At 39.9% G+C, this 25,233-nt stretch overlaps 1 protein-coding gene across 5 annotated transcripts in view; it reads left to right on the top strand.

Moving 5' to 3' along the window:
• negr1 (neuronal growth regulator 1) overlaps window positions 1–25,233 on the top strand; it is a 134,790-nt gene that overhangs the window by 66,962 nt on the left and 42,595 nt on the right. For all 5 annotated transcript variants that reach the window (XM_029429314.1, XM_029429312.1, XM_029429313.1 and 2 more), the window contains 3 exons: window positions 11,188–11,319; window positions 21,553–21,673; window positions 24,506–24,654. In XM_029429314.1, the coding sequence (XP_029285174.1) occupies window positions 11,188–11,319; window positions 21,553–21,673; window positions 24,506–24,654 (402 nt within the window). The remainder of the gene's footprint in view (window positions 1–11,187; window positions 11,320–21,552; window positions 21,674–24,505; window positions 24,655–25,233) is intronic.

The following is a 25,233-nucleotide window of genomic DNA, read 5'->3' as shown; positions in this document are numbered from 1 at the left end:
TAAATTGCCCTGACTGACTGTCAAGTTTCTGTTCCCACTCAGACTGTTTTGTGTTTGCATTTTTTTTCTTCTCTCCCCTTCCTGCCAACCAGCAAACTGCCAGCTAATAATAAACGTTGTGCATCCAGTGAAGTGTGGCCGTAAACTGTTTATTGAGATGATAATTTAGCTCAGTATGTGCGCATATAAAGTCCATGCATACTCTTCATTTGGAGAGATTCAAACTATAGCAAGTACTTGTAACACACAGATCATCGTTGTTGACATGCTGCTAGCAGAAGACATGGTGCCAGCATATGTCTGCAGCTTAATGTGCTTAAATCATCATTGATGTTTTGTGTAACAGTTTAATTACCCGTGTCAAAACTGTGCTTGGCAGTGAAGTCCTGAGGAGTTTGGGATGATTGCTGCATGATAAAGGCACTCATGACTGGAAAGCCCGCGAAATCTGGATGTGCAAAGTGAATGTTTCATGCGTTCCCTAACCTTATTAACCGCTGTTGACGTGCCCTTGAGCATGGATTCTACCCCCGACTGTTTCAGTGCTGTAGCTCAGTCACCAGTTGAAAATAATTAATGGGAAGCTGCCATGTTTGTGTGTAATTAATGTGATCATTTTGGACACCACTCAAGGATTCTGATCTTCTCAAACAACTTGAATGGTTAAATAAAAGCTGAATTTAAAGGAGAAATTACCATTAGAAGAAGTACAGTGGTACTAGTGCCAGAAGCCACTCCGTCATTATTAATTTAGCTCTTGACATCTCTACTTACTTTACTTCTGTAGCTCACAATAGCTTGGTGACATGTCAGCCTTTCAGGGTATTGCTTACGCATGGAGTCCTGTGCTGTGGTTTCTCACCACTCTTTCATAGGTCATAGGGAGGGGGGTGAAATAGCCTTTAGTCTGTTTCAGTTCGGTTTGGTTGGGTGGATGGCTAGGCAAAATTGCTTTGATAAGCTTTTTCAATTGAGATTTGAATCCATGGGAAGTGTGACCTTTGAAAAGGCTGACTAGAATACGAGAATACATATTTGATTGTTTCCTGTGATAGGACTCAGTTGGGACATATTTTTCTTTCTCTCTTTCCAAGCAGTCACTGTACATATATCAACTACCCACTGGTTCTTTTTTTTTCTCGCCTTTCATTTAAGTGCACAAGGCCAGTCTTCACTAAAACATCCCTCCAGGAAACCGACAGCATCATCCTCTACACTGACAAGTCACTAAATGTGATGTGTACTGTAGCTTTCTCGAAGCGGGATCCAACAGAACTTGGTTGGTCCTGAAGCAAGTGTATAAGTACAGAAGCTCAGTTGTTTTCAATTTGAACGATGCAATGAATTATTCAAACTTGACTTTATCTCGCTGCTATACATGCCTTGAGTTGTGCCTGCTGGAATTTGGCAGCTCTTTAAGAGATGCTAAGTGCGTACGTTTCTGGCGGTCTGTTCACCAGGGATCTCTCATTCAGCTCTGGGTTCCTTTTCTCGTAGTTTGCAATGAACTGATGCGCAGTTCAAGGGCTGACACTTGAGCACGCTTTAAACACGATGGGAGGTGAAAGATAAAGAGTTAGGCGCTGCATTTTGAATTCCAGATATCAACAGCGGGAGCCATGTCTAACCCTTCCCCATTCAACTGTTGAGCTGAGTATTGCGAACTAAAGAGGTGCTCAATGGGCACATGCTTTATTGAAGTGTTAATAACATGATGACTAGTACACCTTTTTCTTTTATAAAATAAAATGTTGCTGCCACTCTACACATATTTAATGGCAGCTGGCAGCCATAGTTGATTTCATTCCAGGCAGCGGAAAAAAATGTCTTTCTTTTTTTACTCTTTAACACCGACCCCTCTTTGGAAGGAAGTTCCTCTGAATTAAAATAACTGAACTATTTTTGATTGTAAGACCCGTGGACATCACAGGACTTCAGAACTACGACTGATTATTTCCATTAGTGATTAATCTGGGCGGACGTGGCTCCGCAGGTAGAGCAGGTCGTCTACTAATCACAGGGTCTTTAAAAGATAACTCAACAGTACATCGTTGGGCTGCCAGATCACCATTTAGGGAGACACCATATTTATTTAAGGTTTTTGATGTATAATTCTTTTCTGCATTGTTCCTGAAATACCTTTTTAACAATTTGTGGAAAGATGAGAGTCTGATATATTCATACTTCATATTTAACTTTCAGCAGTTGGCCTAAATTTAACATAGTGCTTCCTTCCCACAGATTAAAAAGTGTGTGGGAAAAGGTTAGTGATAGTGTTTGAGTTGACTCTTCTGAATTAGATCCCTATATTACAACAATACTAACCCTGTCTATACATATATAAATATATATCTACATCTGTTTTTGTTTTGATCTTGTAACAACTACCCACTCTGAATACAAAACGGTACAACGTGGTGGCAAGAACAGTTAATTAAACCATAACAAGCACAGTTGAGATGTGGTATGGAGTCAACGCTTTGCAAAGTTGTTACGCACTACAGTTTGTTCCAATTTATTGGTAAAGTAAAACAAATTTCATATCTTGAACTCAAATCCTCTAGGATTAAGGAATTCATATACCAGTGCTTGTTTTATTTACCTCTAATTAACTACATTTCTTTCTCACCCACAAGTTATTGAGAAAATATGCCATACAGATTTTAGGAAAGCAAGTGATCTCTCAATCATTTTCACAGATGGTATTTTTTGACTTGAATAAACAGATTGAATGAATTGATGTGACGAGTTGATGAAATATTTTCCTCAGTCATACTTATTAAGCCTTTTTTTAAGCCTCGTTTAAGCTGTTTCTCTAATCCCACAGTCACGTAGATCTCTCAACCCAGCAGAGTCCAGCACCTGGAATTGTTGCTTCCCTGCGTACAGTTCATTTGGCTAAATATGTCAGCACAGAAGTAACAGGGAGGTGATTCTACTGGTCACTGAGGTGGCAGCATACCCAATCAGACATGACTTAAGGCTCCTTTTTCTCAGTTCCACTCTCTGGATTTTAGCGGCCTCAAATTGACAGCCAGGGATCAGGGTCGGGGTTATGTATCGAGGCAGACTAACAGCCGCTTTTTCAGACGGGCCCTGCACATCGTATGATTCTACCCCTAGTCCTGGCCCACACCTTGAGTTAGGGCCAGAAGGCAGTGGCACACAATGTAGCAGCGTGGGTTGTTCTCCATTTTCATGAGTTAAAAGGATAAATTGATGTAGAAAATGCTGCTCTATGCTATAATGGATTCTTCAGCGATGCCTGCCCTATCTGCGTATTGCAGCCCTGAAGGAAGTGTACTCACAGTTCCCCTACACAATGTGGGAAATTGCTTACTGCAACGGGACTTAGCAAGCATTGGTGCTGAATGTGAAATTAACCTCGCTATGATTTCTTTAATTTGCTCGGAGTGACATCTCCCTCAGGTGAGAAAGGCCTCTGTAAGTCTTTCAAAAATATCTCTCCTGTTTGGTCTCTTGGTGGTTTACTTACACCAACAGTAAAGGTTGTTTTCTTACATCTGTTCTTCTTCTTTTTTTTTATAATACGTAATGTTTTGTCTGTTTTTGTTTCCTGTTATGTCAAGGTTGAGCATTCAAGATATGATGTTCTTCAAAGTGCATATCAAGAAAACCATTCTTCTTTAATGGCTTCCGTGACCTTTGCAAAGCCCCCGTCCTGCTATAATCAATAGGAATAACATTTGCAGCCAGGGCAGGATGATGCAACTAAATATATTAGCTTTCTTGTTTCAAGAAAAACTGCAGCCTTATTAGATTCTTTTTTCACATTGAAATTTGTCAATATGTTTCGGAATTATCTGTATTATTCAAACAGGAGACCATATCGGCTTAGGAAATAAGGCAATCATGAGATAAAAGTTACAGTATAATAAAACCTAATTCGTCTTGCATTAATTTTCTAAATTAAGCCACACTTAATGCTTCATTTTATATGTGAATGATATGGGCTCAAAATAATATCCATTTTTTTTGCTGCATAATATTTTTAATGACAGAAATTGAATAAAGTAAATAAAACTCAAGTAAAATCTTTCAAGATTGACCTTTTTTTCCACTGCACTGCAGGGTAGTATTTGAATTACAGTACTGTCATAAATAAATAATATTTTGTTCTTCCATAAACAGATATGGCAGCAGAAATCAGTCAACAAATTACACCTTTATTGATACTTAGGGTCAATACAACAATCTCTCTAGCGCGACATTGGTCTACATTTTTACTCATATTTAGTATAAATCTTTTCACTTACTTGCCAACTTGTTTTTCCCTTGAGTTTCCTAAGCCTAAACACTGTAGTATTGCCGATTGATTTTTGGTATTCTTGGTTTTGTCCCATAAAATGTATTTAATCTTAACTTCAGCAACATAATTTGTCTGTGGTGCGAACATAGTTTGGCAGCACAGACACAGAAACAGGGGAGTAAAGCCATCCGATCATAATCAAATTTGCTCAGTGGGAACACAAGTAATGGTAATGGTTGTAGTGGTTATTACCTTACTGCACTCAGCAGTGCAACTATAGGTTGTATAAACTATCATCAGTGAAGAAATTTACAGTGTGGTTTCAGCTGTATTGTTATTACTATTAGCAGTTCTAGAGGGCTTTTTTTTCTTCTGTTAAACAGATTAAACACATTACATTTAGTGGTTACCCGCAGACTTTTTAGATTATTAGATTTGGATTTATTTTCTTTCCCGAGCAACCAGACACAAGAAGGCGCTTCTGCACAGCTCACAAAAAGCAGATTGCATCAAGACCAATGTTACATAAACAGTAAGAACAGGGACGTAAGATTTAAGAGCACACTAAATAATGCTTAGTGGCATTTTGTGGGCTTGGCAAAATTGATACAATCATGGTGATGATGTTATATCTTCCACCATACTTCATTCGGTTTATCTCATCTCGGAGGCATGACTAATGTTTTACCACATCAAAGATTAGAGGGTATATTCATGCTGAATCATTAGCACTCCACAATTCTCTTCTCATTTGCGAGCACTTGCAAGATACTGTAGCTCTATCAGTTTAATTGGGAGCCTACATACCACCTGTTGATATCACTAAAGGGTACTTTTGTATGTGGGAGTCATAATTACTCACACCTGCTCCTCATGGTTGTGCCAATTACATTGAATATATATATATATATATATTTATATTTATATAGTGTATGAAATGTGCAAGCAGACATTTTGACTTGCAGAAAAACCACAGGAAGGACTGATAATATTAATAATGGCTGCAATTTATTTTTATATACCAATTGTACGGTGCTGGTATTGTGTACGCAGGCTCACTGGCATGGCTTACTTGGACACCTAAAAAAAAAGTGGAGCCATCATTAATTTAATTAAGCACGCCTTTGCTTGACTTGGTATGACAAGTGAAAACGTCTTGCATGAAAAGGGTATTTTCCATGTTTAAAAAAAGTGTATCTTTCCTTTATATCTCCTTTTTGCTAATTACCATAATTAAGCACAGACAATAAAATTGTCCTGCTGTTTAAACTGGATACATACTGACATTATTCATCATTCCTTCTGTAAATGCCTCCTTCATTTATTTCCATTACCCAATTCTTCAGTGTGTATTTGATCTGTTCTGCATCCTCAATCTTCAGTGATACAGAACTTACTTTGTCTGCTGTATTTATATTGAATCAAACGCTGGGTTTTCATTTTGAAGCCAGTTAGCTGGAGGCCAGAATTGCTGTTTTACATCATATGGTCAACCAAGCATAGGCGGCCCATTTCATACCCACTCTCTTATTATGAAAGCTACAGTTGTTAGTGGCATTTCAGAACTCACTTTCATTTTCCTCTATTGATCTATCTTGAGCCTTAGTTGGCATTCTAATGTTACTTTGCAACGTCGGTAGAATACATATCATACGTCTCGTTGTCACAATCAGTTTTTAACTAAATGAAATCAATAGCTTTAGAAATTAATTTCTCAGACTTCATTAAAAAATGGCATGATTTTCTTTGACGTTAAGGCTTAAAGCCACAGGAAAAACGATTGTCCGGTGTCTGGTGCCGTGCAATTGGACATCAGGGGGAGCGGCGTCAGGCCGAAGAAAACAACTTCCGACCAAATTGAATCGGACAGTATCAGGTGAAACAGATGTGTCCAGTAGAGTGAAGTTGTGTTCTGCTGCCATTTCAAATAAAAGCTCAAAACTCAGAAGCTACTATGTCAGAAGATTTAACTAAAAATGTAATTACTTCATTGATTGCAATAGAAACGTTGTCTGAACACGGCTGAACGTGCACTGTATTGAAAGGACCATACAAATCCTACAAGCTAATATGGATGACGTTTTTTGTAAGAATGACACTGTTTAAAAAAACCTATTGCCGTGTCTTAGCTGCATTCAAGTGTACTGTGTTTATTTAAATGTTTACTGCATGAAACATTTACATCAAGAGTACAGTGCACCGTAGAAAATCAGATAAAACCACACTCCACATGAGAGGAGCTTGTGATTTTGCACAGGACTTCTGGCACTTCTGTCAACTAAAGCCAGGAAAATGTAATTTACATTTCTCCTGAGCGAGTGGAATCCTCTCCCTGATTTCAGTTCAACTGAGTGCAAAAATAGAGGCTTAGAGATATTATTGATTCTTTTCAAAAATCAATGTCAGTGGCATCCAGGCTCCTGTTACCTATAAAAAATATGGTCAGACCGAGGTAGCCGTGCAACACTGTTGGGCAGAAGGAAGAGAGCCTTCCTCTGTTCTCATCCTGCTGATCATAACATGCCTCACCACCTTCTCATAGAACATGACTCATATATTTCATACATAGGTTTCATTTGTATTTAACAATTATTGTTTTTGCACATTGATTGCTCTAACTTGGCCTATGCAATGAAGTGATTCATTGTCCCAGGATGTGAACAAGCTTTCCCGTGGACCCAGTGCATTTGATTCAGCCGGTTGGTAAATGGCATTGGAAGCATCAGGCATACTTGGTCTCATGGGTCACTGCTTTTGATTTCATTGCCCTAGTAAAAGATACACATAGACACAGTGGATTTCCACATCCTGCGTATCATAATTCCCCATTACAATGAAATACACTGGAACTGTGCATTAAGGGCAGTGTATAGGTCAACCATGTTAACTACTTGGTGTGAGGGGGAGGGCAAGGGGGTGGGCGGTGGGGGGATTTTACACATTGGTTCGGATGAAGTCCTGTGAAAGTCTGTAGTTGTTTTATAACCCATAACTGTGCAAATAAAGTGCATTTATATAACAGAAGTCAAAGCGCATCGCAATAATAGACAACCGTGCTGTGTGGGTTCTGTGATTTGTAGCATTGATCATTGAATGCAGTAAACAAGTGGAAGTGGACACAGTGGAACCACTAATGGTTCACACACATCCATTAAAGCTGTGTTTGCAGTATGTAGACATTTATTAGAAAGAATATATTAAATGTTTTTGCTTTGTCGTGTACAGTTGACATGAGTGTCCCTCTGACACACACACCAGCGACTGTACAGTTCTTCACACACATGACCTATTTCTATGAGTCAGTGGTGCATAATTAAAAACACAGTAAGTGGCACATAGTACCGATACACTGACACATGGCCAGGAGCATTACTCTTGGTAATTCTGTTGCTACATTTGCAAAGCACAGCTATGACCTGAAAATGATATTTGAGGGAATCAGTAGGTGTAGTATACCAGTATCAGTCATTACTAAATGATGCTTGATTTGCCTCGAAACGATCCCCCTCAAAACGATTTGCCCAGCCCAGATGTAATCTGAACTTGACTCTCATCTGCCTGCATCATAATGTTAAGTATGTATGCATCATTACTGATGATGTCGTATGTCTACTGTAGAGATGTTATTATATGGCCAATTTAAATCTCAATGAAAACTGCATTAATTATCAATACCATGCGGAGAGCGCTTGGTGCTGAAATTAGGTCTCGTCTACAGTTAAAGGTCTAGTGTCTAGGATTTAGTAGCATCTAGCAGTGAGGTTCTCAACCCTCCACTCACCCTTCCCTTTCCAAGAATGTCAGAGAACCTACGGCAGTGATCGCCAACTGGCCCGCCAAAGCTTCCCATCCGGCCATATTCTATTAATTTCTACTATTCACTTCTTACTCGCACGCGAAACAGACATTCTAGAAGTTTTAGCAGCGCACCAGTCGTTATAACAGCTGTAGCAGCGGCAGCATGCTAGTCGGCTTAGCCCGGTTAGCCCGGTCAGTGAAGCTCAGTTGGCAACCTCCGTGCTAAAGCAATAACTAAAGCTGTAAGATCGCTTCGTTTATGTGACCACACTCAATCTTAGAAAATACCAAATTAAATCATATAGTCAAAGTCCTTGAGCCTCACTACAATATGCCTTCACAAGTGGATCATGGTCAGTCTGTTGTGCATACCTTGTACAAACGAGTGCAAGCTGATGTTCAGGACTTGTAGGCCTGCACTCCCCAAATACATTTACGTAATTACAGATTGTAACCATCACTCCACAATGAACTGCTTCATTGGCAATGAAAAACAACATTAATTTGTTAATAAAAGTGACAATGATACGCTTATCAGGCCTACATTAAAAAATAATGTAGTTGATGACCCCTGACCTACGTTCTCCTCAGTCAGGTCACGTAGGTCTATCCGTTCTGGGCTACTTTAGAAACATGACAGTGCAACATTGGACCTTTTAAATAACATAAATAAAACCATTTCATTTGAATCAAACAGCGCTGTATCTTTTCATTTCAAACAAAGATTTAAGTCCACAGTTGTTAACCAAAAGAGATTTCCTCATCAGAAACACAAATGAGAAAGAGATTACATTATATTTTTTAAAGTGTTATTTTACAAGCAGCATTGTTGCAAGAAAGACAGCTGGCCAGTAAGATAAACACATGTGTTTATGTCTATTCCCCTTGAAAATCTATCCTATTTATTTGCAACGTTTTTTAAGAGGATGTGGTGTCTTTGTATCAGGAGTAGAAGAGCTGGCTTTGGCTGTAGCCTAGCATAGCAGGAGGCCTACTTATTCAGTGAAACAGATAATATCCAGTCCCCGTACGTCTGTCATAGCTTTAATTCTAGGTATTTTACTGAGGCTATAGGTCTCTGCAAGGCTACCGCACAGGCAATGACTTGCACTACAGCTAAAGGAAGAAACTGTCACAGTTGAAGTGAATTACAATGTATTCATTCAATTTGAATTAGATTTAATACTGAAAAACCCAGACATTGTGGATGATTTATCCAGTCCTTTCTTATTTATTTATTACTTGAGAAGAGAAAGTCACATTTCCCAGTATATTATTCACAGAAAGCATAGGTATGTCTGTTTATGTACACAAGGCTTAGGTAAAGTCATAGATACGTGCACGGTAGACAATGACAGTGAATTGCAACATGTTAACCTAGTCTGCATACATTTGTTGTTTTGTACGCCAAACTTGCACCATTTGATCCATACTGACACGTTCTGTACTGCACCCCCCCACTCAGTGGGATTAAGTTGTTAAAAAACAACTTTAAAATGCTTCTTCACTGTTGCGATGCCCAGCCATGAGCTATGCACCGCCACAAAAATAGAGCTCTTTGTGTCATTTCTCCATCCCTGTGCTCTCTTGGCATATTAACGGTTCTTTTTTTTTTCCCAGACACATCCGGTGCTTGTTTATGGATCAACATTTTTCTTTCCTTTGCTGTTGTTTGTGTAGTTACCAATATCTTTGCCAAGACTCTGGGACTTCATTGTTGTGTGAGAAGAGACAGGAAAGCTCATTATCGACAATGCCTTCAGTTTCAAGTTTTTTGACATAGTAGCTAGTAGATAAAAAAAAGCCACCATGGTTGCAGAATAACAAAGTGGCAATACATAAGAATTCAGCTCACTTGCAGCACAAAACAGCAGCATTTCCACTCCTGAAGAATAGATTGTCTAGATTCCTGCTCCTCTTTTATGAGGTATTGCTGAGTCAGTGTCGGGTCTCTGCTATTATAACAGTATTTTGAGCCCAGTTTTGCTTGATTGTGCACTCTGTTTGATCCCCATTCCTTCCAAACACATCCACACACCGTCCATCCCAAAGCACCATTACCACCCTGAAAAGTTGTTTATAAATAGATTTCACACTGAGCACCACTGGCTTGGAAATTAATTCTGGTCATGCAAGAATCTGCCACAGTCTCTCTAATACACATACACAGTGCTGCCTGCTGAGATCCTATAACTATTTATTATAGAGGCTCACCCAGTCAAATTGGTTACATTATTAGTATTCCAATTTCATATCTATCTATCTATCTATCTATCTATCTATCTATCTATCTATCTATCTATCTATCCAATCTAACTAATATTATGTCAGTAAATGCGCAATATTTGGGATCATCTGCAGGTGGCATATTGACTGTCATTACCAAAACTTTACTTAAAATCACTTCATGTTTATATGCCGGCCTGATTATCCTCGCAGAATTATACTGGACAGCAAACTTTATCTCATTATTGCTTCTTTCAAATGAGCATATTTTCACTAACAAGCAATACATTCACAAAAAAAATCTAGTATTTTACTACTATTTAGTTCTAAAGTAAAGTGCTATACTATTTTCTTGTTGATCGGAGTGGACATGTTTGTGTGGATTTGAGCTCCCTCCAGCTAATATGCCAGTCATGGTGCTTTGCTGCTGCTGCCTTTTGGCACCGTTGGCTAACTATAAAGCACTGACATGTGCATTGAGCCATCGAATCCGTCTGTCTTCCAGGAAGTAGCTCTAACTGCATACTGGTGTAGTGTAGTGCAAATGATGAGTGGATGACAGGCACTACACCATTATTGCATTTCCTGCTACCATATCAATATGAATGCATCAATGCACTGAGTAATCCTCTTGCTATTTTAGAATGAAAAGAAGGTAATCAGGAGTTCAGTACAATACCTACTCACATTGCATCTTCTACTCAGGCTTAAACTTAAAAGCTATTTATTCCAAATGAAGGATTTCTACACGCTCACCATAGGGTACAGAAAGCCTCGAGCTATGTACAGTATATTAATATGTATACTGTGTGTGTGTGTGTGTGTTTGTGTGCTCTGTTTGTATTCTGTATAGACACAGTGTAAGTACTTTGCTTCCATTCTTCTATTTCCAGCCAGGAAGTATGACAGTGGTGAATATCTTAACATCACCGGCATCACAAGGGACCAGGCTGGAGACTACGAATGCAGCGCTTTAAATGACATCGCCTCTCCTGACACCAGAGCAGTAAAAGTCACAGTCAACTGTAAGTGTATCTCTTTCTTCTTCCTTACTTCTTCTTTTTGTCCACGCTGGCCTTGCAGACGCATGAAAGACAGCGGGGCAGTCTTCAATGATACCAGTGTCATGTCCCTGACGGTGCACTTCAAGAAAGTACACCTTCTAGAAGTTTGAAAAAGTAGAAAGCTGGAGCTTGAAGTTTCTTAATATTTAATGTGAGAATTCCCTTTTTGTCTGTGCATGCGGGTGATTAATTCACACTAAAGAAAGGTCTGACTGTTCCAAGCACTATTCCATTATGCAGGTAATGAGTCTTTCAAAAGAGTGAGGAGACAGTAATGAGGAGCCAGGGCATTAATGAATGATACCGGACTTTAGGTGTCCTGGTCACATGGAAATCACCACTCGTAAGTTTTTAGCAAGAATGGGTGCTTGACAATTATTGCCAGGCCTTCTCCTTTTAAAAGTCCTCCTTTACTTTTGCTGTTATTCATGGAGGTTTCTGCATAGATGCCCTGTGCTAAATCTCACTTTTGGCAAAGCTTATCATGCAGTCGACTACAGAGACAGGGGGGGGGGGGGAGTGAAAGAAAAAAACACTCCCCCTGGCCCAGTTACTGGAGTCATATCCTGAAAGCTAATCATACAAGTTTTAGAATATAGAGTTATTTTATTTCATACACAGTATTTAAATGATTTACCTCTTCTTCTTTCTTCTTTTTGTTTAAATCCAATAATGGTTTAACTGTATTTCCACCTCTCTGAGTTAGGAATTTCATTGTGGCTTCGTTATAAAAAGCAAGCCACTGTGGCCATTATTTCTGTGTAATGTCTGGCTCTAATGAGCTGGGTCTGGGTGCTGGAGTTTTAGATGCCAGTTATTTATAGCTCTTCTGAGACATGGGTTCAAGGATGAAAAGTGCTTTGACAACTGGGAGTGTCTTTATGCTGCAGAACAATGGAGATATTCACAGTGATTGATAAGGCATGTCATAGTCAGACGTCGTGTTTTAAAGCGAGACAGCAGGGTTATGTGGGTTTAGTGTCCAAACTGAGTGAATTGATTAGGAGGACTTTCCTTTGCTGTCAGACAAAGTCACCACGGCTCGAGCACCGGAGCGATACTTTGGATGGGAGTAGGCTGTAGTTCGTCAAGTGTTAAGCCCGCTGCCAGAGTTATCTGAAGCCGACAGCTACAGAGCTGTTCCTGTCCCTGACCAGTAACTTACTCTTTATTATTGAGCACAATTGTCCAGATATCTTTTGTAGACTCCTTTTAATAATGGTGTGTTATAAATTGGCTTATGAGAACTGTTTATAATGTCTGCTTAATATAATATTTTTCATAATCCTTTTTGGTATAGCAAAAGTGTCTAAAGGAGGTAACTAAATAGGCTATAAACTCTCACACATTACTTCTGCCTTCTGGACGGAAAGATTGAGGTTCTGTATCTCACCAGTTTAACTGAAACACATTACAGGAATTTCTTGCAAATGCTATGTATTATAATAAATACATTGTTGGATACTTTTATTAAAAGCAGCAGCAGGATCCTAAGTGAATACACGGAAATGACACTTTTAGAGTCAATGTCCTCTGAAAGCGATTATCTCCAATGTGTTTATTTTCAGTACTAAGTAAAACAGCCTGTTGTAAGATCAATGACAATACATGTTTTAAAATGTAGGAGAAATACCATAACCCATAGCATGTAAATCATTATCATCGAAGATGGAGGTTCTGTAAATGTTTGATCCAACTGTGTTGAAAAGTGGCTCCAGTGGACATTAAATCTCTTTTTGTAACAGTTCTCAAATATATCATGTCTTCCTGACAAGTCTTTTATTCAAAATATGTCTGCAGTAATTAGTTTAGCAGCCTGTGTCTCCACATAGTGTAAAAGCCAGAGCTCGCTCCCACTTAATTTGCAAATGTTTCATAATTCTTGACGTCCTGTTTGAGCTCTGGCCAACATGTAATTCCATAGTCAGCCTTCTGTGTCCTCACAAGCCCCTCACACATGAAAGGTCCTGTGTTTTATTGCGGCTGTTTAGCATTCGAAGTGCTGCGCAACTATGAGACCTGCATAAACAAACCATGTCGCTGACATTAAGCAACACGCAGCACCGTTAGTTGTCGAGACCTTCAAATGGCAATGAAAGGTAGCTATTTGAAAAATCTTAACTTCAATACCTTGTGACTTTACGTTGTCACTTTTTTCAGCTCTGAAAACACTTTTTCAAAACATTTTGTTTATGCTTGTATTTGTCATGAAAGTTGCCTCGCCCATCCCTACGTAGAGACTTGTGACAAGTGCTTATTTACAAAGAGAAGGGGCAGAATAAATGAATTAAAGTTGTCCATTGGAGCGACTGATATCGCCACAGCAGGCAGAGCTTCAGCCAGCTGGTGGCCACTCTTCACTGCCTCCTCTCCACCCAGGTGCAATCCTCCCTCTGTGAAGGAAGAAGAGAAGAATTTGGACCATGTCCCAATCCACTGTATCATCCATGCTTTACTGTCACACATTAAGCTATATTCACCAAGCGCCCAGGAGCGGGGGGTATTGATGAGGGCCCAGTATGCCAAATACTGAATGAAGATAAAGACGTTAGCTGACGCAGAAACTCAAACGGGAGACGATAATTACATAGCAAGAAGCAAGAAATGAACGTTATTAAAAAAAAAGAAATACACTGTTTGGGCACATGTTCATACAGATGTTTTACTCGGCTGACAAACTCAGCCACTGAACTTCATAAAGGTTCTCCTGGGAGATTTGGCAGGTGTCACTTTTACTCTCTTGTCACTCAACAGCATGAAATGTGCCATCTGAAAGAGTTTTAGCTAAAAAATAACTTTTTTGAAGGATGAAAGCAAATAGGACTATTTTTCATGCAGTTGTTCAGGTTTCATTGGATGCTGTTGATAAATTATGTAGGAGGCTATGACGGTGTTCTGCCACTGACCCCATCAGAGTATCAGCATCAGTCCTCTCAGAGAGTCCTTCTTGTTAAAAGCAGTTTAATTGAATTAAGTCATAAACATCAATCATCCATGCCTGCACTATTTCTCCTTTATCGTTCTAACAAGCGAGCATGTGACTCTGACATTTCATGGGTTAACAGTCTAATTAAATACATGTCCAAACAATTTCTCTCTGCTTTCAAAACAATTTCCTTTTTTTTGTTAAGCTAACAGTATAGTTGACCTCTGCAGGCTAATTGCAGATTAAGGCCACTAATTAAAATAAGCAAACCGAAGTAATGAAAACAAAATTAAGCTCTAGCATGTTTAGAGTTTTAATAACACCAGACAGCCCATAACACTAAGCCTGCCATTTGGCTTTCTATGATATGATGAGTTTGAGGCGGAGGGTTCGAGGCATTGTCATTGTGCAGTCATTTCCAAGTGTTAAGTCCAGTACATGTAACCTCTGTTCGAATTTCACAAAGGCTCAAAAGAGGGCATTGATCAGCCAACATAATTGAGTGACTCTCCTGCCTTTTGTCTCTTGTCTTATCTTCCGGTGATAAATAAACGACGACTGAATACCTTTATGAGTTAAACCTGAAAACATGGCAGTCATCCAGAGGGTGGTATTGGAATCAGATTGGCTGAAAATTCCTGCTTGGCTGAAGGATTTTTTTTCAGAAGTGATTTTACCTGATGAAATCTGATCTCTGACCTACTTTTCAAATTTACATATTCATCTTCACTGCAGGTGGGTGACGTTATTGGCTGAAATTCTCACCGCACAGTGTGACACAAAGGCATAAATATCACATGGAGGTGGCTGAGTCAGAGGGATGAATGAGGAGGAAACAACCGTGGAAAACCTCCGCCTGAGATAAAAAGCCAGCGCTTGATTAATTAATGAAGCCACCTCATTGTAGAATGAAGGTGTCCATTACTAACTACATACACACAGAACAATAATAAAAACCTGTTTCCTTTTTTTCCAAAGCTGGGAAATCAAAGATGCCTGACTTTCCTTTGTAGTCTAGACAGAGAGAGCCGTCTGCCGTTCACTCCTTATTGGATGAGTGTCACTACAGAGATCATGTCGTAAGATGGGATTTGACAGTTTGCACAAACTTTAGTCACACGTGGAAAGTACACAGACAACCAACTGTCTTGTGCTACATTCTATCTGCTCGTCACTGTTTCAGGTGCTTCAACTAAAGCTGTCTGTAACCACGGCAGATGTTCTGATCCTCTCCCCATCTCTCCTCCAAGTAATAATCACAAAAGCTGCCACAAGTCAATTTGCAGGAAATAAATGTGTAAAGAAGACAGATCAGTTGATGCCATGTTAGCGCCACAGATGTGTGAATTATTGATGCAGTGTAGGAAGACCCTTGCTTTTGGGATATCTGTCTCTCTTGTATTTATGTTGATGCAAAATGTGTTTTATATAAAGCCACTGGTTATGTAACAGCCACATTTCCGAGAAAAGTTAGAGCAGAATATTCATGGCATGGTCTTTTGCTCGCATATAGAAGTTTAATTGGGTACCTCTGACACTAGATTCAACTTTCTTTGTGTGTGTGTTTTCAAACTGTTTGCCAGGGGAAGTCTGTATGATCTCGTCCCTTCCTGTTTCAATGTAGGGTTCAGGTTTAAGCCAGCGCAGGCGTATCCCTCTCTGTTTCTCCCTCCTTGTCTTCCTTCATGGCAAGGTTTCACTTGCTTTGCAGAGTGAAGCTATGCCCTGTATGCTTTCAAGTTTGCCAGCCATTTGTACGCCTTCTTCCTCCTCCAGCACCCTGCAGCTGCATATTCTGTACACATATTGACCGTGGCCGTAGTTCTAAAAAGAAGAGCATCTCATTTTTCCACCCTGCTTGCAGTAATTGGCCAACAAAACTGTGATCATCTTTAATTAATTATGAGCATGCACATTAAAAGTGCTTTAAGAAATTACAGCCATAGTGTTGATAGATTTCGGGGACTAATTGAAATGCAGGGGCATACTGTGAATACTTCAAATTCTTTACATCACCTTGTCTTTTGTTTGCTCCAACCCTGCCTTTCCCTTGAAAGTTCCCATCATCTGGGCCTGTTTGGAATTCAAATCCTGCCCTGTTAGATACACCCACAGCATGCCCCTCTCTCTCTCTCCCCTGACAGAGTTGTTCAGGGGAGTCATGGCCGTCTCCCGATAAATAAGAGGCTAAACCTGTTTACTTGTGGTCAGGAGACACATCTTCATGACCCCACAGTATTAGTGTTATTACAGTATGTCAAGTCATGATAAGAGAGTAAACAACTATTAGTGGAGTGTGAGCATGTTTGCACAGCATTAGCATTTCTTATTGAGAATCATTATACAATATAACATTTGCATAGCCGTACACACCATTTACATTCATGTCCTGCATTACAGTGCCCTTGAGTGTGTGTCCAGATCTGCCTCAGTGCAGGGCTGGATTGCACTGGTGGATCAAATGTACAATGAATTAAGTTCAATGAAATCTATTATTGGGAGTATCAGGCTCAGAGTCTCAGTTGAGCATTTGTCGACAGTTTGCAGTATCCATTGAAATACCGTGGCTTACAATTCAAAAGAGAAGGCTTCCTACAATTGGATTCTGATCCAATCCTAAGCAGAGTTAAAGCCAGTACCCTCGAGCTGTTTGGATGTAAATCCATCTCTCTACATCTCTCCAAAGCTCTTGTCTTGATTGCTATTTGGATTCCTTGCTGCATGCGGGGCATGAATAAGTGAGCATAATCTTCATCTTCTGCAGAATAAATGTTCTTGCTAGCACTGTTTTAAAACAGATTGACACACAGCAACTTCATCTTTTAGCTTGGTCTGCAGTTTTTTTGTGACTTCATAGCGTTGACAAAAGACAACGTCATTAACATTGCAGGCTTGCATCAAACTGTCTGTAATGTGTGTTTACTCACCTGGGGGTGACTTGCTGAACTCTCCTGTAGCGTTAATGATGTGTCCATGTGTTGCGGTCGTGGTGTGGTCTTCATCAGTGCAGCCCCACCATCTCATATGTGAATTTAGAAAAGTAGGTGGGATTTGTGTACCTTGAACTATTTAGTGTTGAACACAGACAATAGTCTGAAACCCTGGTGCTGTCGACCCACACAGTCCTGCACACTAAGCCGGTTATTTATATGCCTTGCATTGTATAAAAAGAAGGAACACAATGTTCCCTAGCTTTTCTGAATAGAAATCTTAATTAATTAATATATCTTGGCAGCAGAACCATTCCTGATCGACAAAAAAAACAGGACAATGAAGCCCACAGATGGCAGTGGGGAACAGTGTCTCTGTGTGTAAGCTGATAAGTCATGCACTGATGAGTCCATTTCTTAATTGCAATGAAAACTCATTTTCAAATCTGGCTGAAGAGGTAGGGTTATTAATTGATCTTTTAATTAAAAAGCCTGCGTTCTCTGGGTTCTCTTGGCAAACAATAGTTTCTAGCTAAATAAATCATATTCAGTCTTGAAGCACACCAATTAATCATTAATAGTCACATGAGGATTACTTAAGGCAGCGACCCGGTGAGGCCTCGTACATTAAGGTGCGATGCTCTCTGAACAAACCCTGTCCATGAATATTAGATGGAGAGAAGGTTAACCATTTTATTCATTATTAACATGCTTTTAGTTATGCATGTTGTAGACGATGTACAATTGGAGACATCGCCATTGTTTTGATGTTAAAGCCGGCATAATGCAGATGTAATTACATTACAATTATTACAGGTCATTTAGCAGACGCTCTTATCCAAAGTGACTTACATTGTACAACTACAGGGACAGTCTCCCTGTAGCAACTCAGGGTTAAGTACCTTGCTCAGGGGTACAATGGTGGCAGCCCTGGTATTGAACTCCCGACCTTCTAGTGTTTTGTTTGGAAGGCGTGGTAATGGAAGTTTGTTTGTGATCGACCCACAACTGGCCATTTGTCACCCAGCAGCACCCATTTTTCTGCCATGCCTGTGCTATTCCTGGACCCAACCCCTTACCCCCATCTGGTGGAGTCACCATGACTCCAGGCATGATTTACAGCCCCACCACAGCATGCTCTAGACACTAAATTACCTGGATTATTGGGCCTTCATGATTTTTAGTGCACTACTTTGCATTTACTTCCTCCAAATCCTGATGGTGTATTGCACACTATATGATGATATAGGACGTGCCAGCATTTTGAAATTGAAATTATTGGATCGGACTGGATTTTATGCCTGTGATCTGTCTTAACAGATCATAGTGCCAGGATCTAAATTTGAAAGACTTGATATTATGGATATGCATATAAAAATGCAGAGCATTTTGGACCACCTCCAGAATTCCTTTATTCCAATGTGTTGTAACTGTTGTATAACTTGTGTGGTGAGAAGAACAATTACCTGGGCCCAAATTACTTTCATATCCTACACATTTGCTGCATATAAAACATTTATGAGAGGTGCCCAGATGATGATACATGAACTATATGCCTGTACCGACATAGGTTTGTTTTGTTTTTTACCAACTTCTAATAAAGGACAGTAATCCCTGTTAACCAACAATAGGAAATCCTTTGAGTCTAATGAAGAAAGCAAAGTGTTCTTTTTGTCAAATAGCTGATCCAGTTGGTAATATATAAAAGGGAACACAGCAAAAAGCTTCAACTTCAGAAAAGAAAATACAGCTATATAAAAGGAGCACATTTAGACAGTTTGCCAGTGGTTTTGTGGTGTCAGTTGTAAAAGACGGTGGCTCTATGAGTGAGGTTTCAAGTATTGACACACCTGCCTGGGCCAACGTGTCCACTGTCCTAGCAACTGTACATTGCGACAGCCAGGTCACCCTGGCACTTTCAGAGGCTTCACATGATCAATGGTCCCTCACAATGACACCAATGGAGGATTACAAGGATTCACTAAGCTTCTGTCCGTCCACATACTCCATTGATTTTTGTCATACTTGTTATTGGCTTATATTTCTGGGCTGTAGAGCACTGTTGCAATTCTTTCCCCTTGTCCCCTTCCTTTTCTTTACGTTTTGTACAGCCCTTTTCTGGTGCACATTATCAAACGCTAAACAAGCTTTAGACAATTATTTTTTTCTATGCTGCAGGTTGTTGTGTCTCTTCTGCAAAGATGCTGATGGGACCTGTAACTTTTATTGCAGGCTGTCTTCATAGTGTGGTTAACATTAATACTGGTTGTGATTTATTTGTATTTTTATATATACAAGTCTATGAACTTTTCTAAGATTGAGTTAGAAAAGTGTACTTTAAATGTGGATACACAAACACACACAAACACACACACACACACATACACACACACACACACACACACACACACACACACACACACACACACACACATACACACACACACACACACACACACACACACACACACACACACACACACACACACATCCAGTCAAGGTCTACTAATACCCGCCAGCATGGCGCCATCCAGCATTTCATACAATGATAAATGAACAGGAAAAGCCCTAGCATAACCCATCGCTTGCATCACTGTCTAAAATCCTTCAGATTATTCAGCCCAGCCACAGAAGAAAGGAAATAACTGTATAATTGGCACACATATGCAAGGACAGAAAATCAACATACACTAGTATGAATGTGCTCATTAGGATGCATGGAAGAAGGTTGGCAGAAGGGCATCCATCATCACAGAGCGCACTGTCGCCTCAGTACGCCTCTCTTACATGATCATACGCCACATGTACAAATGCTCACAGGTATCTGTTTCACCTTGCACAGATCTGTTTCATCCCACCTCATCTATCAATGCAGACTTTCACAGATTGGCAATATGTCTATCTCACAAAATCAAACATGTGTGTTATTAAAATGTGGCTACTTCCATGTACCTGGGATACACAATAACTGTCTTATTCAGTAGGAATAGACTATTCTGACATGTTCATTTAATTAATTTGTCATTCTTTGCGTTTTTGAGAGTTTTATGCCAGTTAGTACCTCGGAGTTGTGTCCAAAGTTGCAGTCCATACTAAGGTGTCCAGAACATTTTCAAATGCAATTGGATGTTTTGCAGGCTGCGGCCAAGCTCCTCCACTGGATACAGGCTCCATCTCACACTGACAGCTCCCTCTTAAAAAGGCTCATTGTGAGGAATATAAATAGTCCACATCTCACTTTCAGACATGGCAATTTACTGCTAACTGCAGGACTGACCCTAAGAGTATGTTTTTTTTCCCCATGTATCACAGGCTTTTAATCAGAATCTGTATGAATGACACAAAGTAATTTTGCTTGTATTGTATGTCAGATGACTGTGCATCTGATAGTTTGGAGCAGTTTTATTATTTGTCATGCTGCAGGGAGTCAAGCCAAGTTTATACAATACACAATGTCAGAGTGAGCCCTGTGCCTTATTATGATTGGTTCTCCTGTTACATTGCCTCTGTTGATTAATGGAGAAGCAGCAAACCAGTCATAATAATACCAACAAGCATGAACCCCGGTATGCATTCAGCTCTATGACGATCAGGGCTACTTACAGAAAGCACATCTTGTCCTCAATTGTTCAAAGAGGGTCCTTTTTATTTAGTTTGTCCACAGTTTGAGTTAAGCTTTACTCTGACAATGGCCAATAATTATAATTATAACAAGTGAATCATTTTTATTCCCATTGTGTGACTCAGGGAATGGTAAGAGTGCTGGATTTTGTGTCTGTCTATCCACATGCTGTACTCAGGAAAATGCCATTGTTGTAAGTCTATATAACTTTAATTCATTAATTAAATTTCTTTCAAGACTGTGTTACTATAAGCATAGTAAATATTTGAAGTACAAAAGGACAGGGCTGCTTTAGAAACCGTCCATAAGCAAAGCTGCCTTCATGACACTGGCAAAGAGATTTACAACACATTTCAGCACATGAAAGGAGCCTCATTTTGCATTCACAGAACCTGCCTGTACCATTGAGTCTTTGAACTTCCATTAAGCCATTTATCACCATGCAGTGCAATTCATTTCTTTTTCTAACATTGTGGATGGGTGCCCTCTTCCCTCCCCAACTCCGCCTCTGTAGACTCTGAGTGTTGAATTTACACTTTGTAATGTGTGAACACTGACCAATATGTTGGTGGTTGTCATTTTTAGGATCCACAACCCTCCATCACATGTGCTCTCTGTCTTCCTTTACATAGCCCCTATGCAGGTGCTTACACAGATGTTTCTTTCGACTAGTACTGTATGTGTAACCCGCAAACTTCTCTCTTGGTTTTCTCCAGTTGCTCCAGCTATCCATGAGATGAAAAGCCATGGAGTTGGTCTGGGACGCACAGCTCTGCTAAGGTGCGAGGCAGCTGCTATGCCCTCTCCAACATTCGAGTGGTACAAGGGTGAAAAAAGGTGAGCCCAGTTGGATTGTATGAGCTGTCTTGATAAAGTGTGTTTGCGACATTGCCCCGATGTCCACTGTTGCAGAACGACATCATAGCTCATTATGGCACAAGCGTTTCAGGAGGGGAGGGTCATAAAGGGTCACATATTCATTACAATTATTTGCTGACTTTGAAAACACGTTTGCATTTCATTTATTCGGTAACAGATACTTATGTGTGGCTGTACTTAACTCGTCTTCATTATTGCCATGAGTTACGTCTTACCTGTATTTTGCACCTGTGTTTTCTAAGAACTGTATATTAGCAGAGGAAAACCTTTACACATTTCAGGAACATAAACAAAGAACAGCAAATATTTTTGCTCTTTGTAAGTAAAAAAACAAAGTTAATAACAGATGATTAAAAGCATTGTGACATGTAAATAATAAAAGGTCTGCATGTATTTGCATTCACAAGTGATTTTCATACTTCAAAGACGTGAGATAGACCTAAGCACATAAAGATTTAGGAATACAGAATAGAGCCACGAGCAAAGTGCCTCGCTCACATGCCAGGTGGACATCAGCACATCAGTAACAGAAGCAAAAGGTCGTTTCCAGCAGCCACATCCAGTAGACATTAAGGGTTAGTCCACCAGTATAAACATGAATGGATACAATTAGTTGTATAGGTGAAATAAAGTGTTTGAGATAGTTTGTTTTATCTCATGTATTAATGAAGTGGTTATAGTACGTCTTACCACACTGGATCTAATAGGTGCCATGATTAAACAATCCTTGGAAAGCATAAAATGTTTAGTTTGAGGTTGTCCTGATGCATTATAACCTCCCCAATCCTGTATTGGAAGCATATGTAGAATAAACTAATTCTAATTATTATTTAAAATAACAGTTTTTACTGAGCTTCACAGAGCTTGTAAAGATAGACAGTCATACTTGTTAATGGACAAGTAAGCGTGAATGTGTGATAAGAAAGTTTGGCTTTTCATTAGTTAGCTTTTTCCCAAAGACAATGCATTTGTTTGTTCTGCCATTCGTTTGTCCTCTGGGGAAATCCCACATAAATGCTCTTGCAAGAGTCATTTGTGCCTTGTCCTCACCTTGCATCCTAATAAAATGTTTGCTGGCAACCGGCTTAAATCATTTGCGGCATATACATCAATCAGTCTAGATTCAAGCGTCAGTTCTTGAATTTAAAAACCAAATTACCCCCATTACCCATCATTTACCCACTCCTGGTGAGCACAATTTCAATCATCAGCTCACACTGTGCTAATTGTAATTATGGGGTGGATTCAATTTATTCAAATTGCTAAGGAGGCAAGTTGGCATGATTCTAGTCTTTACTTAATTCAAGTTCTTTTTCTGACTTCTTATATGGCAAAATGTTGATTTTTTTTGTGTCACTCGTCATCATGTAAAGGACTTTAGTAGAAGGACTGAAGCACAGAACATTTGTGGCATCTGTACAATATTAACACAGACTGTGACTACTCTCTGTTGCCCATTTACTGTGTATGAGAAATGAAGGCCATTTCTTATTGAGGCTCTGTGTTGATGCAATCATACCATCAGTGCATTTACTGCTGCAAACGTGTCTCTATCAGAAATAGTGTTACAGTTTTGACAGCCAAATCTTTCTCTTGATGTGTCACTGAAATCATTCTTGAATGAAATTGGTTGATGATTTTTGTTTGTTTGTATGGGTGGGTTGTTTCACTGTGACAGAAGAGAGCAATGACTAGTTTGATGTTAAACTAGTGAAGAGACTCCTGTCAAGATTATCAGTGAATGTTCAGTTCACATTTGAGGAGGTCGCAGTGGGAGAGGGAACAACAGATTAACAAATATTTGCTGGACATAAGGTCGCACATAGTGTTTCCACTCAGAGAGCCTCACGGAGCAACTCGAGCCAAGCCAGAGATCATGGGGGGCCGCAGCAAAGCCAAGATAGAAACATGTCTTCTCTGGAGCTTTTTATTGTTTACAATGTCAAATGTGAAACTAGCAGTAACAGAAACTACACTGGTGAAAACAAAGTCATTTTTAATATCTATGATAATCTCACAATCAAGATGCACAGCATATGCCTTTTATTGAGTGAATTATAATCTCCAAAGGCTGTTAAAGGTTATCATGACGACCAAAGTAAACCATTTAAATGTTTGTCAATTCCATAACATCGATGTACGGAAGCCCTGAGAGGCTTTTTGGGGTGGGCAATGTTCGCCAAAAACCTAAGTTTATTTCATAAGTAAGATTTTACCCTCTGAGGCCAGAAGGATTGCCTGCGGTCCCGGCCAACACTTCTGTCTTTAAAAGGCTGTCGGTTTTAAAGCTAGACTGAAGATACTGATATCATATGAAACTAGAAAACCTAGGGAATCTATTGGGTATCAGAGAGTGAATTTAGGGTTTATACCGTACTGTACTTACGAGATCAAACATTAAACATTGCCCGGCAAAAAATAGTTTCCCATCTTGACTCTCAGGGCTTCCGTACTGATGCCAGGCACAACTAGAGTAGGATTTATTGCAATCCCCCTGCACCTGCAACACAACAATGAACGACGTGTCAATTGGCACCCAGCTGGTTAATCTCTGGGTCATTTCTCTCCCCTCTCGGTCCTTCAAAGCGTCTCTCTAAGGCATACGTGACAGACCAAGGGTTAAATAGATCTGTTGAAGAGGGTGATGAAGTACTGTACAATCTGAAGATCCACTAAAGGATGACAAAACATTTGTACCGTCGTTGATTCATTGCGCTCCCCCCCCCCTGATACTTTGTGTGTAGTTGAGAAATAAAAGCCTGATTTCTTGTGATTATGTTCTGTTTTCAGGATTATCAAGGGTCAAGACATCGACATCAAGAGCCTCAGCTCCAGATCAGTCCTCACAGTGACCAACATGACAGAAGATCGTTATGGGAACTACACATGTGTCGCCTCCAACAAGCTAGGGATGGCTAACGCCAGTGTGCCTCTCATTCGTAAGTTGTCATTCTATCTGCTTGTGGTTAACTGGAGTGGTGGTGAGTGAGAGGGCTGACAGAGTGTTGTGGATGTCAGTTGAGGGTTTGTGCCCCCACTGACGAGTGTTTTCATTTTGTCGTAGCATTCTTGATATAGGATAAAAGCTAAAGTTAAACCCATTGCTGCATCTGGTTGCCCACATATCTCCAGTAGAAGTGGTTTCTTATTTCCTAGTCATCAGTTTGTGAATGTCGATTGTCTATTATGGCTGCAAAGTCTGTACGTGTGGCTGGGTGTGTGTTATTGTGTGTTTGCTGTGTCGCTTTTAAAGCCTACATGTGCATGTGTACTGGACAAAAACACCACCTGGAAAAATAAATGTAGCTTTGGGTAACAGCATCACAATTACAAAGGCAGCTACACGGGTCAGCCGTGCTAAGTTGAATGCCAAGTAGCAGTACGACTCAGATTTTAAAGAGGTCTGAGAGCCAGCCCTTTCATAGTTTTCAAGACGCCATGGGGCTCTAACAAAGATCCAGAGAGACCAAATTATCAGAGGTCAAACTGCTGGTGCATCAGATAGACAGTGAAAGGCA

Source organism: Cottoperca gobio, chromosome 4 (genome assembly GCF_900634415.1).
Source record: "Cottoperca gobio chromosome 4, fCotGob3.1, whole genome shotgun sequence".
In the NCBI taxonomy this organism is placed as follows: domain Eukaryota; kingdom Metazoa; phylum Chordata; class Actinopteri; order Perciformes; family Bovichtidae; genus Cottoperca; species Cottoperca gobio.
Note: the sequence above shows the minus strand (reverse complement) of the source record. Positions and strands in the feature narration are given on the sequence as shown.